At 38.8% G+C, this 21850-nt stretch overlaps 1 protein-coding gene across 1 annotated transcript; it reads left to right on the forward strand.

Annotated features, from left to right (window-relative positions):
- Positions 1-14899: 14899 nt before the first annotated feature.
- On the forward strand, positions 14900-16678 carry LOC140243267 (uncharacterized). Its single transcript, XM_072322936.1, has one exon. It carries the CDS (start codon positions 14900-14902, stop codon positions 16676-16678), a length of 1779 nt encoding a protein of 592 aa, XP_072179037.1.
- Positions 16679-21850: the final 5172 nt, after the last annotated feature.

Raw genomic sequence — 21850 nt, forward strand, 5'->3', positions numbered from 1 at the left:
CTTGTTCCAAACGAGTCGACTTTCCGAATTTCAACAACTTGTCATCTTGACTTCTTGTCCAAAGCAAGTCGACTTGCCGAGTTTCAACAACTCGTTATCATGTCTTCTTGTCCCAAACAAGTCGACTTGCCGAGTTTCAACAACTTGTCATCTTGACTTCTTGTCCCAAGCAAGTCGACTTGCCGAGTTTCAACAACTTGTCATCTTGACTTCTTGTCCCAAGCAAGTCGACTTTCCGAGTTTCAACAACTCGTTATCATGTCTTCTTGTTCCAAACGAGTCGACTTGCCGAGTTTCAACAACTTGTCATCTTGACTTCTTGTCCCAAGCAAGTCGACTTGCCGAGTTTCAATAACTTGTCATCTTGACTTCTTGTCCAAAGCAAGTCGACTTGCCGAGTTTCAACAACTTGTCATCTTGACTTCTTGTCCCTAACGAGTCGACTTGCCGAGTTTCAACAACTTGTCATCTTGACTTCTTGTCCAAAGCAAGTCGACTTTCCGAGTTTCAACAACTCGTTATCATGTCTTCTTGTTCAAAACGAGTCGACTTTCCGAGTTTCAACAACTCGTTATCATGTCTTCTTGTTCCAAACGAGTCGACTTGCCGAGTTTCAACAACTTGTCATCTTGACTTCTTGTCCCAAACGAGTCGACTTGCCGAGTTTCAACAACTTGTCATCTTGACTTCTTGTCCAAAGCAAGTCGACTTTCCGAGTTTCAACAACTCGTTATCATGTCTTCTTGTCCCAAACGAGTCGACTTACCGAGTTTCAACAACTTGTCATCTTGTCTTCTTGATCCAAGCAAGTCGACTTGCCGAGTTGCAATAACTCGGCTTCTCGGTATTTAACCTGTCTTCTCGTCTTCTTATCTCGTCATCTGGTTGGCACTTTTAAGCTTCCGTAGTTCGTAGTCTCATCGCATCAGACCAGCTGCATCCCCACCTAGGTTATAGGCTACATACTGTAATGCATGAGCCATGACGTTCGCACGCCCGCCTCGTGACGAGAGCATACTGCTGAACAGTGCTAGCAGCGCTCGCGTACTTCTCTCGCACGCCAATGCATGTAGAGCAATATCGACCGTAATGCATGCTTCGGATGTTGAACTACTACAGTAGCCACACAACCAGATAGCAACTACAGCTGTAGCTGCATGCAACCAGGGAGGTGCTCTTCCCACCTCCTTGATGCAACACAGTCTGTAGGGCCATGGACGTAGGCGTGAACGAGTGCACCATGCCGAGCGCGATACGACTCACGTCGAGCTCCGCATGAGTTACCCAAAGATCTAGATAACAAGCGAGTTCGTTAACAGCCATGTACGAGTTTCAGTCGTAGGAATTGCAACACATTTACCCTCTCCATATTGGCAGTGATTTTGCTCAGTTAGTATAATTCGTTTGCCTCCAGAAAAAACAAAAGGAACGGGTGTCGATTCCCATATTTTGCCATATGCAAGTACCTCCTTTAATCTAATGAACCGTTTGCTTTAGATTAATGGTTCAGACCTATTAACCAGATTAATTTTTGTTTTCATGGGAGATGTGTAAAAAACACAAGAAAGTTCACCTGTTAACAAACATACATCAATAGATTAATAAGACAAGTTTATTCGCAGCCAATTTTATTGATATGCAACATTCATCTCACGAACAGAAAAATTGATTCTTTAATCCCTAATCAAACAATCCCACAGAAAAGGCAAAACATTCTAACAGTTTGCCAGAATAGTACGAAAAGATTTTCACTTTTTTTTTCCAGTGAATAGGACCTACTTGGAATTGAGTACTGAAACGGATATTGTACCTTACCAAATCATTTTCACACGTTGGTAAAAATGTATAAAACCTGAAGCTTTCGACTCCGTATCGCATACTTTTCTATTCAAGGTCCTGGATTTTTTTCACTTCGGTCCATCTGTAAAGAAATGAATCAAGTTATTTTATGCAAATGCATCCTCTTGTGTATTAGTTAACGGATACTGTACAGATAGATTTGAAATAGGACGAGGGTGTCGCCAGGGAGATTCTTTGTCCCCCTACCTCTTTTTGTTAGTCAGTGAAATACTTGGTATCCTAATACGACACTCGGATTCTTTAGTTGGATTGCATATGAATGGGAAATCGCTTAAACTTTTGCAATATGCAGTTGATACCCTTTTGACACTCAACGGTTCAACCCAGGATTTACAAAGTGCTTTTACAATACTTAAGGAATTTGCAAATATGTCCAACCTCAAAATTAACGTAACTAAAACTCAAGTAATATGGATTGGGAAGAACAGAACTTTCAAAAAAGAGATTTTACACGAGTACAAATTAAACTGGATATCTGAAGGATATTTCAGGTACCTGGGCATTGATTTTTCAGTTTATCTGAAATGGTTAATCACAATTATCAAGAAAAGGTTAAAGAGATAAAAAGTCAGATAGCGATATGGCTGAAAAGAACATTGACTCCCTTAGGGAGAGTAACGATAGTAAAATCTTTATTGATACCCAAACTGAATTATTTGCTTTTATCTCTTCCAGAACCAAAATTAGAAATTATGAATGATGTTAACCGATCTTTTTATAAATTTATATGGCACGATAAACCTGATAAAATAAGTAGGAAAAAAATGTGCCAATTATACAGTGATGGTGGGGTTGAAATGACAGATATTTTTATACATTCTAAATCACTCAGAATATCATGGATAAGAAGAATCTTTTGTTATCCAAGTAACGAAAATTTCACTTTACATAAGTTCCAATCATTCTTGCCTCCATCATACACATCTCTCCACTTATTCATGGGGGCTGAACATTACAAAGAATTAGCCATTTCAATGCGCAACCCATTTTGGAAAGAGGTATTATTAGCCTTTTCAGATTTAACTCAGTCCATTGTAGATAATATCGCATGTCAACCCCTTTGGAACAATCCTAGAATACAAGTTAATTTATTATAAGTCATGGTGTGCTAAGGGGGTACGTTTTGTTAACGATGTTCTAGAAACAGATGGAAAATTTCTTTCATATTTTGATTTTCAACGTAAATATAATGTACAAGTAAACTTTCTTCAATATTATGGTTTGTGTAATGCTATTCGATTTGGTTATAATAAAACTGTCATACCTAAGATTATGGAACCTACATGTATTATTCCTGAAACATTGTTTTTAATACTGAAAGTGAAAAAAGGTTGTGCACATATCTACCAGGCTTTTTTGAAACATAAGACAAAGGAATGTAAAAGTCTTATAAAATGGAAACAGGAGTTTGATTTTGATAATATTATTTGGAGTTTTTATTACCAAATTCCCTTTTATTCAACTGTCGATGTAAACATGAGATGGTTTCAGTTCAAGATGCTAAATAGAATTCTTTATATGAAAGACGCTTTATTGAGATTTAAATTAATAACAGATAACTTATGTACTTTTTGTAATAACAGCGAAGAAACAATTATGCATGTATTTTGTTCTTGTATATATTCAAACGAGATATGGTCAAAACTTTAGCTTTGGCTGTTCCGTAATGCTATTCATATTAAGCTTACAAATCAAAATAAATTATTTGGTTTTTATGGACGTAATAACAGTGCCCTCAATTGCATTATGATTATAGTAAGGAAAGAAGTTTTTACAGCCAAATGCAAAAATTGTTTGCCAGTTTTTGAACAAATCATGTCAGCGATAAAAAGTTATTATGATATGGAAAAGTATATATGTAAAACAAGTCTGAAAGAAAAGAAATTTATGAAAAAGTGGTTACATTTTACTAAATGTTTCTGATTGTGTTTTCTTATGAAATGATTTGTCAGGTAATTTTCTGACACTTGCAATTTGCAATTTATAATTGATTTTTGTATCTGTTTGCTGTTCTTATTGTATTTAGAATGGCCAAGAATATCATGTGTTAAATCTGCATGTACATACATATCTCTTTTTGTATATATTTGTGTGTATGATATTATTCAATAAAGGAACCCTGTGGAAGGGAAAAAAAAAAACCTGAAGTGTGCCGTGATCCTGAATGAATTTTACAACTGTATTTATGAGCCTGTAATGTTGTTCGAAAATAACGTTGCTTATCATGTCATTGTGCTTAGTAGGGGACAGATATGAAGCCATTAACTTGACAAAGATGGAAAAAAAGGTGAGCAAAATAAATAGAACTATCTCTACGAAGAGAAAGGGCTGAACTCATTTTGATTTCTGCAAATATGAATGGTGTTTAAATGGTAATAAGATATACAAAAGAATCTTTAAGAAAAAATCTCAGGAAATTATTCAAATTGTCGGCATCATATGCCCAATTATGTTTGAACTTTCAAAGGCTACAGTATATGTTAACATCATACAGACCTGGGCGTCAGAAGTGCTCTGATAATATGTAGACCTATGTTGCGAGATTTATAGTTAGTAAACGTTGGGTTGTCTTCAATTAAAGTACGGTTTGCTTAATCTATTCCTGTGAGGTAACTGAAGTTAAAAGGTAAAATTTCCTTCAATACGAGATGAACTTTCAAGTTTTCAATCTCCGCCTTTACGGTCCTTATATAACCTTGCGTTTCTGATAATGTTTATTGTTTATTCTCCAAAGGAATAGGGTTAGACATAAAAGATGATATTCTATATGGTCGATTGGAATTACGGAACATAATTATGTTATTAGGGTCAAAAAGGATTGTCATAGAGACACATACGGAGAAAAAACTGTGCTTGTTTGTTTAACCTTGTTTGCTTTGTTACTGTTTTATGTTAAGGTTTTTAACACATAGTGTACAAAACTGATCTCGCAGAATAGATTTATTCAAGTGAATAAAACTATATTCACCTTTATCCAGCAATTTGTTCTCAATAGTGTTTTGATCAGAGGAAAACTATATAGCGTGTCACTATACCTTGCCACTACAACTCGACCTCTGTGGAAACCGTTCTTCGTTATTCTGCCAAGTTCCATTATACCCCCCCCCCCCCGGAAAAAAAAAAGCGCAAGCGCGCGAAACCGAGCGCTTTAAAAGTTCAATCGTGTGCATTGGATGAAGTTGGGGGAGACATATCATTTTGTCCCCCAAGCAATTCCCGAGATGAGGACAAATCTCGAACTTTCTTCATGGAAAATTGGACAACTACCGCCAGAATTATGCACCGGATCGCTGAATTACAATCATAAATACGCAAAAGCTACTGGGTCCCTTTCGATAGACTTTGCGCACTTATGAGATTGACGTTTTATTTCCTTATATTTATCGAAGAGTGTGCAGCAGATCTTTCACTTACAAAAGCTCCCTCATATGCAGAGGCGTCGATGGAGGGGAGGGGGATGGTTCACCCATAAAGGTATTGGGGACAAACAGATCATTTTGCTCCTCCTCGTAACTCCCGAGATGTGGAAATGTTCTTACTTTTTTTTTGATAGGAGACTGTCTAAATATTTAACCCAAAGACGGCTGATGAATTTCAATTTTGAAATTACAAAATCTCCCTCGCGTAAGAGGGGGATAGGCCTAACCCCTCCCATACCCTCCCCGTTCAATCATTTCTACTTAATACACTTTAGATTGACAGATTTCAAAATGTTTCATCCAAAGTGTGCACCAGGTCTGTTACTTACAGTTTAAAGAAATGCAAATGTTCCTTGGGTGGGAGGAGATATCTAGATACTTTCAATTAACGGAGGATCCCCCCCCCCCCTAAAAAAATAGTATACACTTCTGGGATTGAAATTTCCCCAGATTACATCATAAATGTGTTTACGAGAAATTTGTTGCTGCCAGTAATTGCCAGCAGTTGCGCCCGGTGCACCCCCATCCCTTAATTTCCAAAGCGAAAAAAGTACGGCTACAAACGGCAGTTTTTGGACTGTAAAATGTCTAAATTTTCAAGCTCGCTCGCTTCGCTCGCTCGCATTGAATCGTCATGCCATTCTCCTGATGTTGCTGCCGGGTAATTAATGCTAGCAGTTGCGCCCGGTGCGCCCCCCTTATTTTTCAAAGCGAAGAAATATAGCTGCAAACGGCAGTTTTTGGACTGTAAGATGTCAAATTTTCAAGCTCGCTCGCATCAGGGAGGTGGGAAGAGAAACACCTCCCTGCTCGCATTTAATCGTTATGTCATTCTCCTGATGTTGCTGCCAGTAATTGCCAGCAGTTGCGCCCGGTGCGCCTCCACCCCCCTTAATTTCCTAAGCGAAAAAAGTACAGCTACAAACGGCAGTTTTCGGACTGTAAAATGTCAAAACTTTCAAGCTCGCTCGCATTTAATCGTCATGTTATTCTCCTGATGTTGCTGCCGGGTAATTACCAGCAGTTGCGCCCGGTGCGCCACCCCCCCCCCCTTATTTTTCAAAGCGAAAAAGATATAGCTACAAACGGCAGTTTTTGGACTGTGAAATGTCAACAATTTTCAAGCTCGCTCGCATTTAATCGTTATGTCATTCTCCTAATGTTGCTGCCAGTAATTGTCAGCAGTTGCGCCCGGTGCGCCCCCACCCCCCCCCCTTCATTTCCTAAGCGAAAAAATATAGCTACAAACTGCCGTTTTGGGACTGTACAATGTCAAAATTTTCAAGCTCGCTTGCTTCGCTCGCTCGCATTTAATCGCTATGCTATTCTCCTGATGTTGCTGCCAGTATTAAATTGCCAGCAAATGCGCCTGGTGCGCCCCCCTTAATGTCAAATTTTCAAGCTCGCTCGCATCAGGGAGGTGGGAAGAGAAACACCTCCCTGCTCGCATTTAATCGTTATGTCATTCTCCTGATGTTGCTGCCAGTAATTGCCAGCAGTTGCGCCCGGTGCGCCCCCCTTATTTTTCAAAGCGAAAAAATATAGCTGCAAACGGCAGTTTTTGGACTGTAAGATGTCAAATTTTCAAGCTCGCTCGCATCAGGGAGGTGGGAAGAGAAACACCTCCCTGCTCGCATTTAATCGTTATGTCATTCTCCTGATGTTGATGCCAGTAATTGCCAGCAGTTGCGCCCGATGCGCCTCCACCCCCCTTAATTTCCTAAGCGAAAAAAGTACAGCTACAAACGGCAGTTTTCGGACTGTGAAATGTCAAAACTTTCAAGCTCGCTCGCATTTAATCGTCATGTTATTCTCCTGATGTTGCTGCTGGGTAATTACCAGCAGTTGCGCCCGGTGCGCCACCCCCCCCCCCCTTATTTTTCAAAGCGAAAAAGATATAGCTACAAACGGCAGTTTTTGGACTGTGAAATGTCAACAATTTTCAAGCTCGCTCGCATTTAATCGTTATGTCATTCTCCTGATGTTGCTGCCAGTAATTGTCAGCAGTTGCGCCCGGTGCGCCCCCACCCCCTTCTTTTCCTAAGCGAAAAAATATAGCTACAAACTGCCGTTTTGGGACTGTACAATGTCAAAATTTTCAAGCTCGCTTGCTTCGCTCGCTCGCATTTAATCGCTATGCTATTCTCCTGATGTTGCTGCCAGTATTAAATTGCCAGCAAATGCGCCTGGTGCGCCCCCCTTAATGTCAAATTTTCAAGCTCGCTCGCATCAGGGAGGTGGGAAGAGAAACACCTCCCTGCTCGCATTTAATCGTTATGTCATTCTCCTGATGTTGCTGCCAGTAATTGCCAGCAGTTGCGCCCGGTGCGCCTCCACCCCCCTTAATTTCCTAAGCGAAAAAAGTACAGCTACAAACGGCAGTTTTCGGACTGTAAAATGTCAAAACTTTCAAGCTCGCTCGCTTCGCTCGCTCGCATTTAATCGTCGTGCCATTCTCCTGATGTTACTGCCGGGTAATTACCAGCAGTTGCGCCCGGTGCGCCACCTCCCCTTATTTTTCAAAGCGAAAAAGATATAGCTACAAACGGCAGTTTTTGGACTGTGAAATGTCAACAATTTTCAAGCTCGCTCGCATTTAATCGTTATGTCATTCTCCTGATGTTGCTGCCAGTAATTATTGTCAGCAGTTGCGCCCGGTGCGCCCCCACCCCTCTTAATTTCCTAAGCGAAAAAAATATAGCTACAAACTGCCATTTTGGGACTGTACAATGTCAAAATTTTCAAGGTCGCTTGCTTCGCTCGCTCGCATTTAATCGCTATGCTATTCTCCTGATGTTGCTGCCGGGTAATTGTCAGCAGTTGCGCCCGGTGCCCCCCCCCCCCCCTAATTTTCAAAGCGAAAAAATGTAGCTACAAACGGCAGTTTTGGGACTGTAAAATGTCAAAATTTTCAAGCTCGCTCGCTTCGCTCGCTCGCATTTAATCGTTATGTCATTCTCCTAGTGTTGCTACCAGTATTAAATTGCCAGCAAATGCGCCCGGTGCGCCCCCTTAATTTCCAAAGCGAAAAATATATATATATAGCTACAAACGGCCGCTTTTGGACTGTATAATGCCAAAATTCATGATCGCGTTCATGATCGTCAGTGTAAGAATTAAGACAAGAAGTTTCTCTAAATGATACCATTTTATAGGCAAAATTGTTCAATAATAATCTGCATAAAATGTATTGCTACCTTAAACATGTTGGACTGTTTCAAGTCGATAGAACACGCAAAAAAAATGAATCAAATTGCACCATTTACAACATCAATATGCAAAAAGTTCTCACTGTGGGAGGGGGAAACCCCCTCCCACATCCTCCCCCCTCCCACACCCTCCCCCCTCGCTCGCATCGCTCCCTCGCATCTAACCGCTCCCCCTAAGAGCAAATCCTGGCTCCGCCGGTGATACTGTAGGCCCCACTATTTAGTAGGCCTTCACAGTGATGTCGCACAGGCGGAGCAAGAGCTGAAATACCACGATATAGTCATTCAATTATCTATGAATATTTCTTTTTCTTACTTGTTTTTTTATTACTTGTTTTTTTATAGGAAAAAATCCCAAATCTCACCAAAGTGTGCACCAGATCGCTGAATTTGAGGTCTGAAAATGCCATCTTTTCCTCGTGTGGGAGGGGGATACATTATTGTCATACTTGTCGAGTTGAGTGTGAGTGCACTTTGATAATCTATTCTTCTTCAGCCAACACATTCTACGGCAACCGATGAGGGCAGCATATCACTGTTTCGATCACAGAGTTCTGTGGTTTCGATACGTAGACGTATTTTGCAAGCAGTTTACTGTGGTATCTAGGATTATCAAGTCAACTCAAGTGGGGCTGACAAAACATGCTACTGCATCTATTTTGATTTTGACCTTCTCTTGGCACCATGTCTGGGTAGAAATATTAGGAATAGCAGAGAACACATCTTGCAAAGGATTTTTTAGTATAAAAAAATATATGTTTATAATATAGGCCTAATCTAAAATATTAAAATATAAAAACACAGACACAAACACACACATACACACACATACACACATAAGCAGTAATGTATGAATGTATATGATATAAATACACCAGGAAAAATTCTGGGACATCTAAGGACAATCGAAGTCGTTTATTAGTAATATTGTAAAGGGTGGTGTGGAATAAGACTTCGGGTCACTGCATAAATCATCACACTTAAATTTGTATGTAAAGGAAAAGAATAGAAATAACTTCTAAGCCTTCAGATTCTACTACATTTCGCATGTTAACAATTGCTGGCATTACGAGATTGAATGTGCAATTCACGCAATGATCACTTTAGTTGTTTTCATCCTGTTCGTGCCATATAGCAGAGTCTATGTATATTACGAAACTATTATAAAGCTAAAAGAAACTAATTTTAGAATTAACGCTAAACGCTTCTGAAAAGATACATTTTAAGAGTCACCGCATTTGCCATATAACCTACACTTGTCAGAGATTGTACTCTTTAATTTGGCATGACATAGTATTTCCTTATAGAGGTAGTTACAACATCATTCTCAAAAGTTACGTGAGCTAAAGTGTATTCCCCGTGGATTTGATAATAATTCTATAGGTCAGCCAACAAAGAGTGATCATTCATGGATCATTCTGATATTTAGCAATCCGTGTCAAAGGAAACCAAAGCCCAAATATAAATGTAGATTGAGTGAAATCAGCATTATTAGTAGAACACATCGGTAAAAGTTTGGGGAAAATAGGACAATCGATTCAAAATCTATTGATTTTTAGATTTTCAGTGTCGTCATCGTTGGATCACGACCCCATTGATGGGCCATTGCCGCATGAGTTTCAGGATGAAATCAATATGATTAATATGCTTTTGTTATGGAAGTATAAATGACAGTCAGTTCATTTCACCCATACGTGTACAATATGCATAATGTATACAAACACACATACATACATATGAAAAGATGCTTGCAAAAGGTGCTAAATTCATTTTCATCAAATTGGACCTTTTGACAGAAACGTATTCATTTTCAGTAGTCCCATACAGTAAGTTCTTCTAAGTATAGTGAAATTCGTGTGATAAAATGGAAAAATTGGGCAATGAAAATTTAATCTTGTTCCAAAGGTGCTAAATCCCGCAGGATCCAGTCAAAAGTCCATGCGCATGCTTGACTGCACTTTGACCCCAGAGTAAGACAGACCAATCAAAATAGAAGTAGTATCTCTTACTTCTATTTTAACCATCTTCAAAATAAAATCTGCCATTGCCTCGACAAAGTCCCATGGGCGAAAATTCGCTAAAACAACGTCTTTCACGGAGTTTGAATCTGTAAAGCAATGAAGAAGATTCGTATAAAGGTCGGAAGCTCAACAAATAAAATACAATGTATAGAAAGTGAACAATTTGCATGCAAATAAAAATCTTATATATGCTTTTATAATGTATGCATCTATACATGTACTGGAAGAAAGTTACTGAATAATATGGATAAAGATAAAGCATAATGCAAAATATATTATAGAAATACTAAATCAGTGTTTTGATAAGAGACCACAAATTTTCTATTTTGTTGGATACACGTGGAGGTTTGACGTTTGCTTTATTCTGTACAAAAGATTATTACGGAGGTAAAAATAAGATATAATCTTACACTACACACACACACACACACACACACACACACATACCTTGCAATTTATAGAAGAAATTCAAGATATAAACAGACAAATGAGGAGGAGGAAAAAAAGAAAGCAGAAAGTATAATATCGGAAGCAATAGTAAGAGAAAAAAGATTACAGATGAAAAAAAAAAGAGATAGAGAACAAAGGGAGAGAGAGTGAGACCAGAGGGAGGAGGAAAAGGAGAGAGTGATAGATGAAGTGACAAGAAGAGAGTGAGAGAATATATAAAAAGTTATAGAATGTTAATAGGTGAGAGAAATACAGATATGACCTGAATCTAATACAAATTCTTTACTTCTTTTTTTGTAAGACATTTGAGACTTTCTCGCAATGGCGTATTGGTAACTGTAAATATTGGTTATTGTATAAATATCGTTATTCTGCAACACTTATTTTTTTTTTATCTCTAAGAAAATTGTGTTGTGTGCTCTTTCCGACCTATATTTTTTGTTTGTGCTTTTGTCGCTTCTTTAATTCAGGGGAAAGCATAGGGATAGTATATGTTACATTACTAAGAAAATGTCGAAAATGTTGAAATAAAAGTTGATGTTGTAGTCCTTCGTGTAAATGTTTTGTGTGTGTGTGTGTGCGCGTGCACGCGTGTGTGCGTGTGTGAAGGCAGGACTGGAAAGTATGTGTGTGTGCGTGAGTGTTTAGGTCTTACACAAAATAGCTTGAGTAATTAATTGTAAGTCTAGATGTATCGTGTCTGCTTTGATCAGTTTACTTTCAGTTTCAGGTGAGCGTATAGAAGTGGGGAATTCCTAATCGGTAACGAACACATTCAAAGCTGCCTGAACTTTGACCGCGAACACTTCCGCATTGAGCTGCCCAGTCCTCGTAAGACGGTTACATCTAAATGTATACGACGGTCAAACATCGTTCTCTTAACATCAAACTGTTCAAGTTAGCCATCATTATCAGAAGGATTGCTTCTTTTTGACTGATCACAGTGATTCAGGGACATGCATCAACATAGTTTGCTGCTTTCACTCAATTTTAAGGTGTTTAATCATCAGTTGTGCGCAGCGCGCGTTCATGATCATCGCCTTTAAGTCTACCAACATTGTCAAGGATATACACGAGACGGACGGAGGACGTAAACAGGCGTGGTCTTTGAGACTTGGTAATATACTGTAATATACCCTTTATATAGCCTAACTGCATTTACTTCACTTCATATTCCAATACAATAGAATCTAGTTCCTTTAAGATGCGTGTCAGTGGCTCGGTCAAGCCCTAGCCCTGTTGCTTGTCACACGTGTGATATTCAGTGTGATATTCAGTGGATGTCTTTGCGCAATGATTTTGTGTACGATGTCTATGGTGCGCACGTATTCCATGGTACACATATCCGACCATGTACTGTTCAAGGTGCACTAAACATGGCCACCAGCATGTTTCTTCCGTTTTTTTTTTGTTTTTTTTTTGTAACACGCAAAGCTTCTGACAATGCCACGTAAACTCTAAATTGATGTCTGTAGTTCTGCAAATACCATGCTGAAACAAATAAGAATCATAATATTCTGTTGACATAATTATAGAGCAATGTACATAGGCTTATCAAATATGGAAAATTTCCAAATCGGTTATCTTTTCATAATATTTAGCTATTGATATATAGTGATGTAGCCATGCGCAGATTGTTGTCCCACAAGGCGGGGAATCCCAGAGACGGTTACACAGAGGTGCTGTACAGTTTCCGATCACAATGCACCAGGATAGGAGCTAGCTGCTAGTCACCAACCCCACAAGTTCAAAAGGTTTGATCCCTTAGAGTTACTGGCGCCACCGTCATTACAAAAATGCGCCTCAGCCTGACCCCTGCTATGAGGGCGGGTACGTTCACACACACAAAAAAAAATATATGTATATACAAAGGTTACAAAATCAAATACGGATAACAAATAATATCGAGTAACGTATAATATGTAAATGGAAAACACAACGAAAACATTTATGAAAACATAATACGACATAATACAAGTGGTGATCATACGAAATAATAACTAAATCAAAAGATAGACTGGTGAAGCCGGAGGCGTTTCTTGAAAATTTCTAATGAAGAGAATGATTGAACGGAAATAGGTAATGAATTGAACATTTTACAGGGATTTTACAGGTAAAAGAGAAATATAAATTCTTATAAACTGGGAAATTTGGCTATCTTAAATGCATTTGGTACAACACCTGTGGTTAACGACAAATTGAATATAATAGAAAGAGGTTTGGCAAATGCAAAAAAAAAAAAAAAAATCGAACTAAATACAGCACTTATGTCATCATGTCCAGCAAACGAAGCATTTTCTAAACGTTGTTCCAGCTTGATGATTTCATTTTCATCAGTAGGAAAAAAGAACACTGATTTATTCATTTGATTGCCCAAATAATCTGTAAAAAAAAAAAAAAAAAACATTTTTGGAAATACGAGAACCTATTGATGCAAAAAAAAAAAAATATTTCATTCGGGCAATCATTATATGTCATCTTCTATTAATCTATAACCCTGCATAATACGTTGAGGCAATCTTGAGACATTGCTTTGTCTACCCAAAATTCCATTAATAATTTTCTAAGTTTTACAAATATCACTTTTGTTTCGTTCCAGTAAACGTGTGTAATACTCCTGCTTCCGTAATCGAATAAGTCGATTAAGTCTATGTCTATATCGTTTGTACAATAATTCATCTCCTTAGGAAGGAAAAGTGATATGTTTACGATATAATCTCTGCTTTTTGTGCAATTGATGGCTAATCCCTTTTGTCATCCACGGCTTTCTAGGAGTGTATTTCTCCCCCCCCCCCCCCATGCCTCATTGCACTCTACCGTATGTTTTTCACACATGGACTCAAATTGATTTGTAAAAGTTTCATATGCAATATAGGGTCTTTACAGTTTTCGACACATGACCATTTGTTAGAATACAATTCATGTGGGCCTATTCTAACATCATCAGTCACGTTTTTTTTTTTTTTTTCAAGGTCCATTTGCAATGTCTTTTCGGGCAATGGCTATCTTGAGCACAATGTGACTTTATTATCATGAAAGATCTGTATAGGTGATCTGTTATATCTGAGAAAAGAATATGATATATAAATATGTTGTCAATGCATGTGTAGGACGATTCAGTTAAATGCGTTGGGCTAGTAATCAAAGGCCTAAATTGATTTTCATACATTATGCTTCAGAAATGTAGTGGCGGGATGTGTGAAATATTTCAATAAATCATAATCAAAATCACCAACAATATAACAAAATTAATTTACTTTGGCTATTTTAGTGACAAAATTTCAAGCAAGTCGTTAAATGCACTAGAATCAGTGTCCGGGGCCTCGTAAACATCACTTAAAATAATGCTTCTATCGGGATTTGTTTCACCTCTACGAATATGTTATCAACGAAATCATTCGAGAAGGACAAATCAGTTCTCTCATTATAATTATGTCAATTCGCTGTCAACATACATGCAGACGACACCATCTCTTCGGTTCTGTCGCGGTTTGTGAACAAAAGACTATCGAGGAATACTTCAGTAAACGCGTAGATCGAAAACCTATGATGAAACGTTAAAATATAATCAGAAATACCTAAAAAATTAACGGATAAACTTCTGTAATCTAAATAAAGTATGAGTGTTTTCGAGTCTTCATCATACGGACCGATCTGATGACTCTTATTCTGTGTTTTTGTTTGTTGTTTGTTTGTTTGTTTTTTCCCCTTTTTTTTTTACTAGGGGTGTCTTTTGTAATTCCCGTGTTTCAAGACCATCACTCTAGTCTTATTCTATGGTCTATGATTAATAGATTTATTCGTTCCTCACGATATCACGTCAAATCATGCAAATCTAAAAACCCAGATTGGCCATTTCGATTGTATTTTGTGAAACGCTGTGATTTTTGTTGCTGTTCCTTTAGTGTCGCCAGACGACTGGGAGCACTTCGACGTTACCATGGCAGCAAAATTCAAGGAGGACAAGAAATGTATCGATTGTGGAAAAGAATCTGGAGCGATGTACAATGTAAAAGAAAAACAAATGCTATGTGATGGATGCGTAGAAAAGAAAGAATTTGCAATCAAGACTGAAAAGGACAACACGAACTGGTTTTGCCAAAAACACGCAAAGGCCATCAAATTTTATTGCATTTCGCATGATCTTGGAATCTGCCACGCCTGTGCAACCGTCCGACACGGACACCCATGTGTCCTACGCGATTTGGATGACATTGTCACTGAGAGAAAGACTGCTCTGAGAGATATGGTTGTCATGGCAACGAAAAAGATGGCTGAACTGGGAAACAGTGAACAGCATGCCAAGCAACAGGAAGTTGATGCGACTAATCACTTGATGTCAGTGGAAAGTGAAATACAATTGTTCTTCGACGAGAAGCTGCTTCGTGAGGACGCCAACTTGCGGCGAGAAGAAGACATGATAAAACATGAAGCAGAAGAAGAAATTTCTAAAGTTAATGAGAAAAAAGAAGAGAGATTGCTACAGAGCCGTAATAATGCAAGAGCAAAAAGAGAGAAAATAGCCAAAGTACAAGAAGAACTGTCGATCTCACTTACAGACATCCGTAATGAATGTTCCAGAAAATTGGAACATTGTCACCATCAAATTAGGAAGAGTCAGCTCGCCATGAGAAAAGTTTTGAGTGACATTGAAACCCTTCTCCTTAGTAACAGACGACTGATCGAGGGAGGGAAAGATCTCGTGAGGTCACTGAACCAGGCCGTTGGGTCAGCTGATGAGAGGAAGGAGGAGGAGGAGGACCCTGAAGGCATCTCAAGCAAAGTGAAAACTGTCCGATTTGTGAAAAGTGAGGGAGGCAAGGGTTACAAGGGGAGAGTCGATTGGTGTGGCGGGGAGTGGGAACTCGGCGACTCAATTGAAATTCCAGAGGGTGTAAGATTGCCAAAAATAGCTGGATGTATCAACGAGGAGGAGGTGGTTGTTTCAGACTGGTCCTATTACAACGTGCAAACATATGTGATAAATGTCCGAACAAAAAAAACGGAGAAAGTACCACAGAACGACAGTGGAACACGTATCGTTTCTTGTACACTATTGGATGACAACACGATAGTCTGTGGCAAGTGGCGGAGACGATGTTCAGGACCAGCCTTCACCAAGTGCATCTCAATGTACGACAGGCAGTGGAAACCCCTTAGGCACCTGGACATACCAAAACACGTGCAGAAAGACTGCATTTGTCTAGATGTTGCAGTCGATGTGAGTGGTATGATCCTTGCTTGTGAGGCTGGTCAGCCTCATATCTACGTCATCGATTCGAAAAGTGGAAAGATCGAGAGCGTGATCACGTGCAAGTCTGGGAATATGATCAGGATGAGTGGAATTATGACCAGTGGGAAGATCATAGCTTGTCATGGGTCATGCGATGATACATTGTTGGTAATCGATCGTCATGGAGATCAGACGGAGATAGAACATAATGATACAATCTGGTATGCGGCTATCGATCCTTTGACCGATAACCCTTACGTCGTGTGCTACAATGAAGAGAGCAATATATGTTCCATCGATCGTATGTCTTACGACGGCGAGGCGGGAATAAGAGAATTGTCCCTACCACTCTGTGAGGGATTGAATACAAGAAATGAAAGACTCTGGCATGTTGCGTCATCAGGACTCATCCTCACCTCTGATGGCAAACTCATTTTGTGTGATGGAAGAAACATCATGATTTATGAGAAAAAGTTTACATTGTAAACGATAGCCTGATATCTGCATTTAATTCAGGGGATATTCGAATGGATTGAGAAAATAATGCAATTTTATCAAGAAGCGGAATGAGAGCATAAGTTGGCTTTGCTCCCACATCCAATATATAATGACTTCCATTTTTTAGATGGTGTTTGGTCTCACAAAACATGTGAATACATGTGAATATATGTGAACACTCTCCTAGAAGTTCAGGAGTAGATCCTCCGGTGTTTAATGTTTACCATTTCTCTCTTTGTCAGCCATATATATATATATATATATATATATATATATATATATATATAGATAGATAGCAATAATAAAGTCACAACAGAGGAATGCAGGGAATGCATTAATATCCAATCTTAATTTAATGAATAATCCGAATTTTCGAGGATCCTTCCTCTTCTTCTTCTTTATATATATATATATATATATATATATATAGCGATAATAAAGTCACAACAGAGGAATGCAGGGAATGCATTAATAGCCAATCTTGATTCAATGAATAATCCGAATTTTCGAGGATCCTTCCTCTTCTTCTTCTTTATATATATATATATATATATATATATATATATATATAGCAATAATATAGTTACAACAGAGGAATGCAGGGAATGCATTAATAGCCAATCTTGATTCAATGAATGATCCGAATTTTCGAGGATCCTTCCTCTTCTTCAGGGATGACTTTTTCGAAGCTCTTAAGCTGGGTTTCTGTTTCATTTAAAAATGGTAAATAATGCCTTTCAAATATATCAGTAAATTCTTCAGTTGATTTATATAGATTCAGTAAGCTTTTTTTATGACTCTTGGGGCCCGATTACGTTGTAATCCTGTAATGTATCCCAACACTTCATATCCCCATATACTGACACGGAGGTAGAGATCAAGTACCTATGAGACAGGTGTGAGTGAACAGTCTGACCTGCATGTAAAGACAAGGGCAAGGCAAAAATATCCTACATTGGGTCATTCTTTCCTTTCAGATTTCGGGACAACAAGAATAAAAGAATCTTAACCGTTCTTTCTGATGCATTTCACCAATGGCATTCGAAATTCTCACGATAGTATACAACTGTTACCGCTTGTATTGCTAGACAGTGTATAACCAGTTTCACGATTACAAGTCATGCTAGAAGCCCTATATACGTAATACGTCTTATTCCCCACCTTTTCTTTTTTCGGGACAGAATTTCAAAGCTTCCGAGCTTTATCTAAGCATATCCCTTGTGTTACGAGATGTTGTTCATGCTTTAGGTATTTGTGTATTCAGGTCACAAAACATTCATCTGGTGTTGATCAAACTATCACGTGAATACTCAATTCCATCAAAGTCTATTATTTTCCGTTCTCACGTCGTGATACTTCAAGGTCCGATCGATTCACTTACTGTGCGGATGCAGTTTCTAACCAGAACATAAATATCACATTTCATTCTCACCGTGAGAAGAACGAACAGTATTGTGTTGAGATCAAACCTGTCAAAGGGCGAAACCAGTCCTACCAGCTTGACCCAATTTTGAACCAATCAACATTTACCTGAAAAGAAATACTGATATTACATACGCACAGCAGTGAAAATTTGATCAAAATCGGATACAAGTTGGGGAAGTCACGAAATTGTGAATTTTAGCTAATTTTTGTACATATTTACCAAACGGTTTTTGGACAGCTGATTAAACGTAAATGCAAATATTACTGATGGTGTCAGCACCTCACAATTGATGGTGTTTGAAACACTAACAAATATCAGACTTTTCTTCTTTGGAAGAGTAAAACGTATTCTCACTTCTGGCTGAAAACTTCAAAATAATGATCATACAGATATGTTAGGATTTGACGGTTTGAGACTGGGACGTAATTGCGTTTGAACAAAAAAAGAGGGAAAAATGATGATTGCAGATGTCAGGTGATGACATTATCAATGTCATATTTGCGTATGCATATCAGCTGTTCAATTACTGGTTAGTGAAAATTTGCAAAACTTAAAAGAAAAAATGTCAATATTTTTCTCATTTTAGTCCGATTGTGATCAAATTTTCATTATTGTACTAAACAAATGTTACTCTTTCTTTTCAAAGTAAACTTTCAAACAAACTGGTCTGGAATTGCCCTTTGATGTTCAAAGTATGGTCACAGTGCAGGCTCCACATGAAAATGAGAAAAGCACCGCAATCCATCTTCAACAAACCGATCTTTTTATTCCCTCATTTTAACTCGCTGCATGCCACATTACTTACCTGTTCATAGGTTTGTGTGCAAAATTTGTGCACAGTTAACCCATTGGCAGTGAAAGGGTTAACAAAACGAATGAAAGTTACTCAAGAGACATCAGGGGAAGTCCTGCACTTTTTAGGATGACGTCACAGAGTCTCCTCTATCCCTTGTCACAAGATTTACTCACACTTGTTTGACGGATGCATTTTGTGCATATTCAATCTGTTACTTTTTACTCATTCATATTATGTTGTCATCACTACAGTTTTACTACTATCATGGTTATCATCATTTTTCCATTTTTTTTTTATGTTAGAAATGAAGTACATGTAAGTATTTCTTCCCCACCAATGCTTTACATAGTCTTGTATTTCCATCATATCTGAACTATGGTTTATACTTGCATGGGAAATACTCATCAATATTTGATTACAAAATGACATTGTATTTGTTACTGTCACAGTAAAAATGCCTTTCACGTGTCATTCATGTTGTTACGTTAATGTCGTTATATCGGTCATTCATTTAAGCAAATTATCATGTTAATGCGCAGAGAGAGGGAGAAAGAGAGAGAGAGAGAGAGAGACAGCGAGAGAGGAAGTGAATGACAGAAAAGGTGTAAACCTGGTGGCAATGTTATGTGTACTGTACCATCGATGACCGAGACTTTAACTATGTGTGTATGTCAATAATATTAGCTATGCGTATAAAGGCAGAGTGTGTAATTTATACTGTAGAGCTTTAGTTCTGTAGCGGCAGATATCATTATCTTTGAGAATTATATGTCGCTTGCTAAGATGAATTTCATTCGACAATTATACCTGTGCGGTTATTCATTCAAACTGAACGAGTCTCTCCCTAACATTGCAAGACATGAAGTCTTCTTTTTTTATACACACATTGAAACTAATTTTGTACTCAGATGGTGTGGTGAACCCAACGGCTGCTCTTTAAAGCTGACTTAATTGTGATTTTATTATGTTTCTCTGCCAAATATCGGGAGGCCTACATTTCCCTACTTTAATTCTTGATTTACTTAATTCAGTGTTATTTTTTCCTTCCTTCACCTGCACGTAAAACATTTTATGGTAGAATACAGATTTGAAAAAAAAAAATGTTAAAGAGGTGTAAATGAGGTAAGATTTTAAAAGGGTTTATTCAATATTCTAAAAGCTCATTGTTGTACACATGTGATTATCTCTTCCCCCTCTATGTAGGAATGAATGTAAATTCCGTGTGATTTTCAGCTTTGTGATCGCCCCATGGATTGAAATGCCTATGACCTTGTTACACTGTGTAAATTCCTTGTGATGTCAGTCAGTAATTTCCCCATGGATTGAATTGCCCATGACTGTGTTGTACTGTGTAAACAAAGCTGTATGTATGCTATTTGTGACACCCAAGTGCAATACACAGGTGATAATTGTGTTTTATAAAATGGGTTCAAGAATGTAGCCAATTGGAAGCGCTGAAATGAGTCACGTGTGCGTGCATTAATTTCTTAGAAAATGCACGGCCTGACCAGGGAGGTGGAAGAGTCTCTCTTCCACCTCCCTGGCCTGACGTACGTCACAATGTTTGCACTAGCAGTGCGCACTCAATCAGTTGTTACAAGTGCGTCACGCGCTACTATACGCGCTGTCAATCCTGTAAACAACTTCTAGTTCGGGCCGCAGGCTGCCACAACAGCCAGCGGCCTTTCTTGTGCATAACACGTGGCGTACGTATACTCTTATACGTAAGTACGTACAGTACTTATGTGCGGGATTTCCGAGTGCGACGTGCGTAAATGTTTGGGACGAACATCTTCGGACATCTTGACTTTTGAGCAAGTGCTACATGTAGCTGACTGGTATTGACCCACAAAGGTACGTGAATAATGCTGTTAGATTTCGACCCATTTTATAAAACAAATGATGCACAGGATTATTTCGTGGCATTAGTGAAGTTGCGGCGCATTCTCGAGTATTGACAACGGTTGCAAACATGCACTCGGCTGCGCCTCGTGCATGTCGCACCATTGTCAATACTCTCGAGCGCGCCGCACCTTCACTAACACACTCCATCCTGTGCATCATTTGTATATTATAAAATGGGTTCAAGAATGTAGCCAATTGGAAGCGCTGAAATGAGTCACGTGTGCGTGCATTATTTTCTTCAGGTAAGCACTAAGAAGAGTCTCTCTTCCACCTCCCTGGCCTGACGTACGTCACAATGTTTTACACTAGCAGTGCGCACTCAATCAGTTGTTACAAGTGCGTCACGCGCTACTATACGCGCTGTCAATCCTGTAAACTTCTAGTTCGGGCCGCGGGCTGCCACAACAGCCGGCGGCCTTTCTTGTGCATAACAGTACGTGGCGTACGTATACTCTTATAGGTACGTACAGTACTAGGTGAGTGTGCGGGATTTCCGAGTGCGACGTGCGTAAATGTTTGGGACGAACATCTTCGGACATCTTGACTTTTGAGCGAGTGCTACATGTAGCTGACTGGTATTGACCCACAAAGGTACGTGAATAATGCTGTTAGTTTTCGACCCATTTTATAAAACTAATGATGCACAGGATTATTTCGTGGCGTTAGTGAAGATGCGGCTCACTCTCGAGTATTGACAACGGTTGCAAACATGCACTCGGCTGCGCCTCGTGCATGTCGCACCATTGTCAATACTCTCGAGCGCGCCGCACCTTCACTAACACACTCTATCCTGTGCATCATTAGTATATCATTGTAAATGCAGTCTGAAGCGTGGCGCCTCCCTGTCACGTGGTTGTTGATTGGCGCCCTAATGGAGGTACTGCTTCACAGTGTCTATTCTCTCCTTTTTATATGTCTGCTCTTCTGCATTCTTTTGTCCCCAATCCTTCTCAATATCAATCCATACTTAACTGCTATATTTATGTATAAACACATTCGAAATTTATTACCATTTTTCCATAATGCCCTAGTA

This window comes from Diadema setosum, chromosome 20 (assembly GCF_964275005.1).
Source record: "Diadema setosum chromosome 20, eeDiaSeto1, whole genome shotgun sequence".
NCBI classification, from domain to species: domain Eukaryota; kingdom Metazoa; phylum Echinodermata; class Echinoidea; order Diadematoida; family Diadematidae; genus Diadema; species Diadema setosum.

What these genes read in the sequence shown, in the direction of transcription:
- LOC140243267 (XM_072322936.1), top strand. Translation starts at nt 14,900, where the DNA reads ATGGCAGCAAAATTCAAGGAGGACAAGAAATGTATCGATTGTGGAAAA.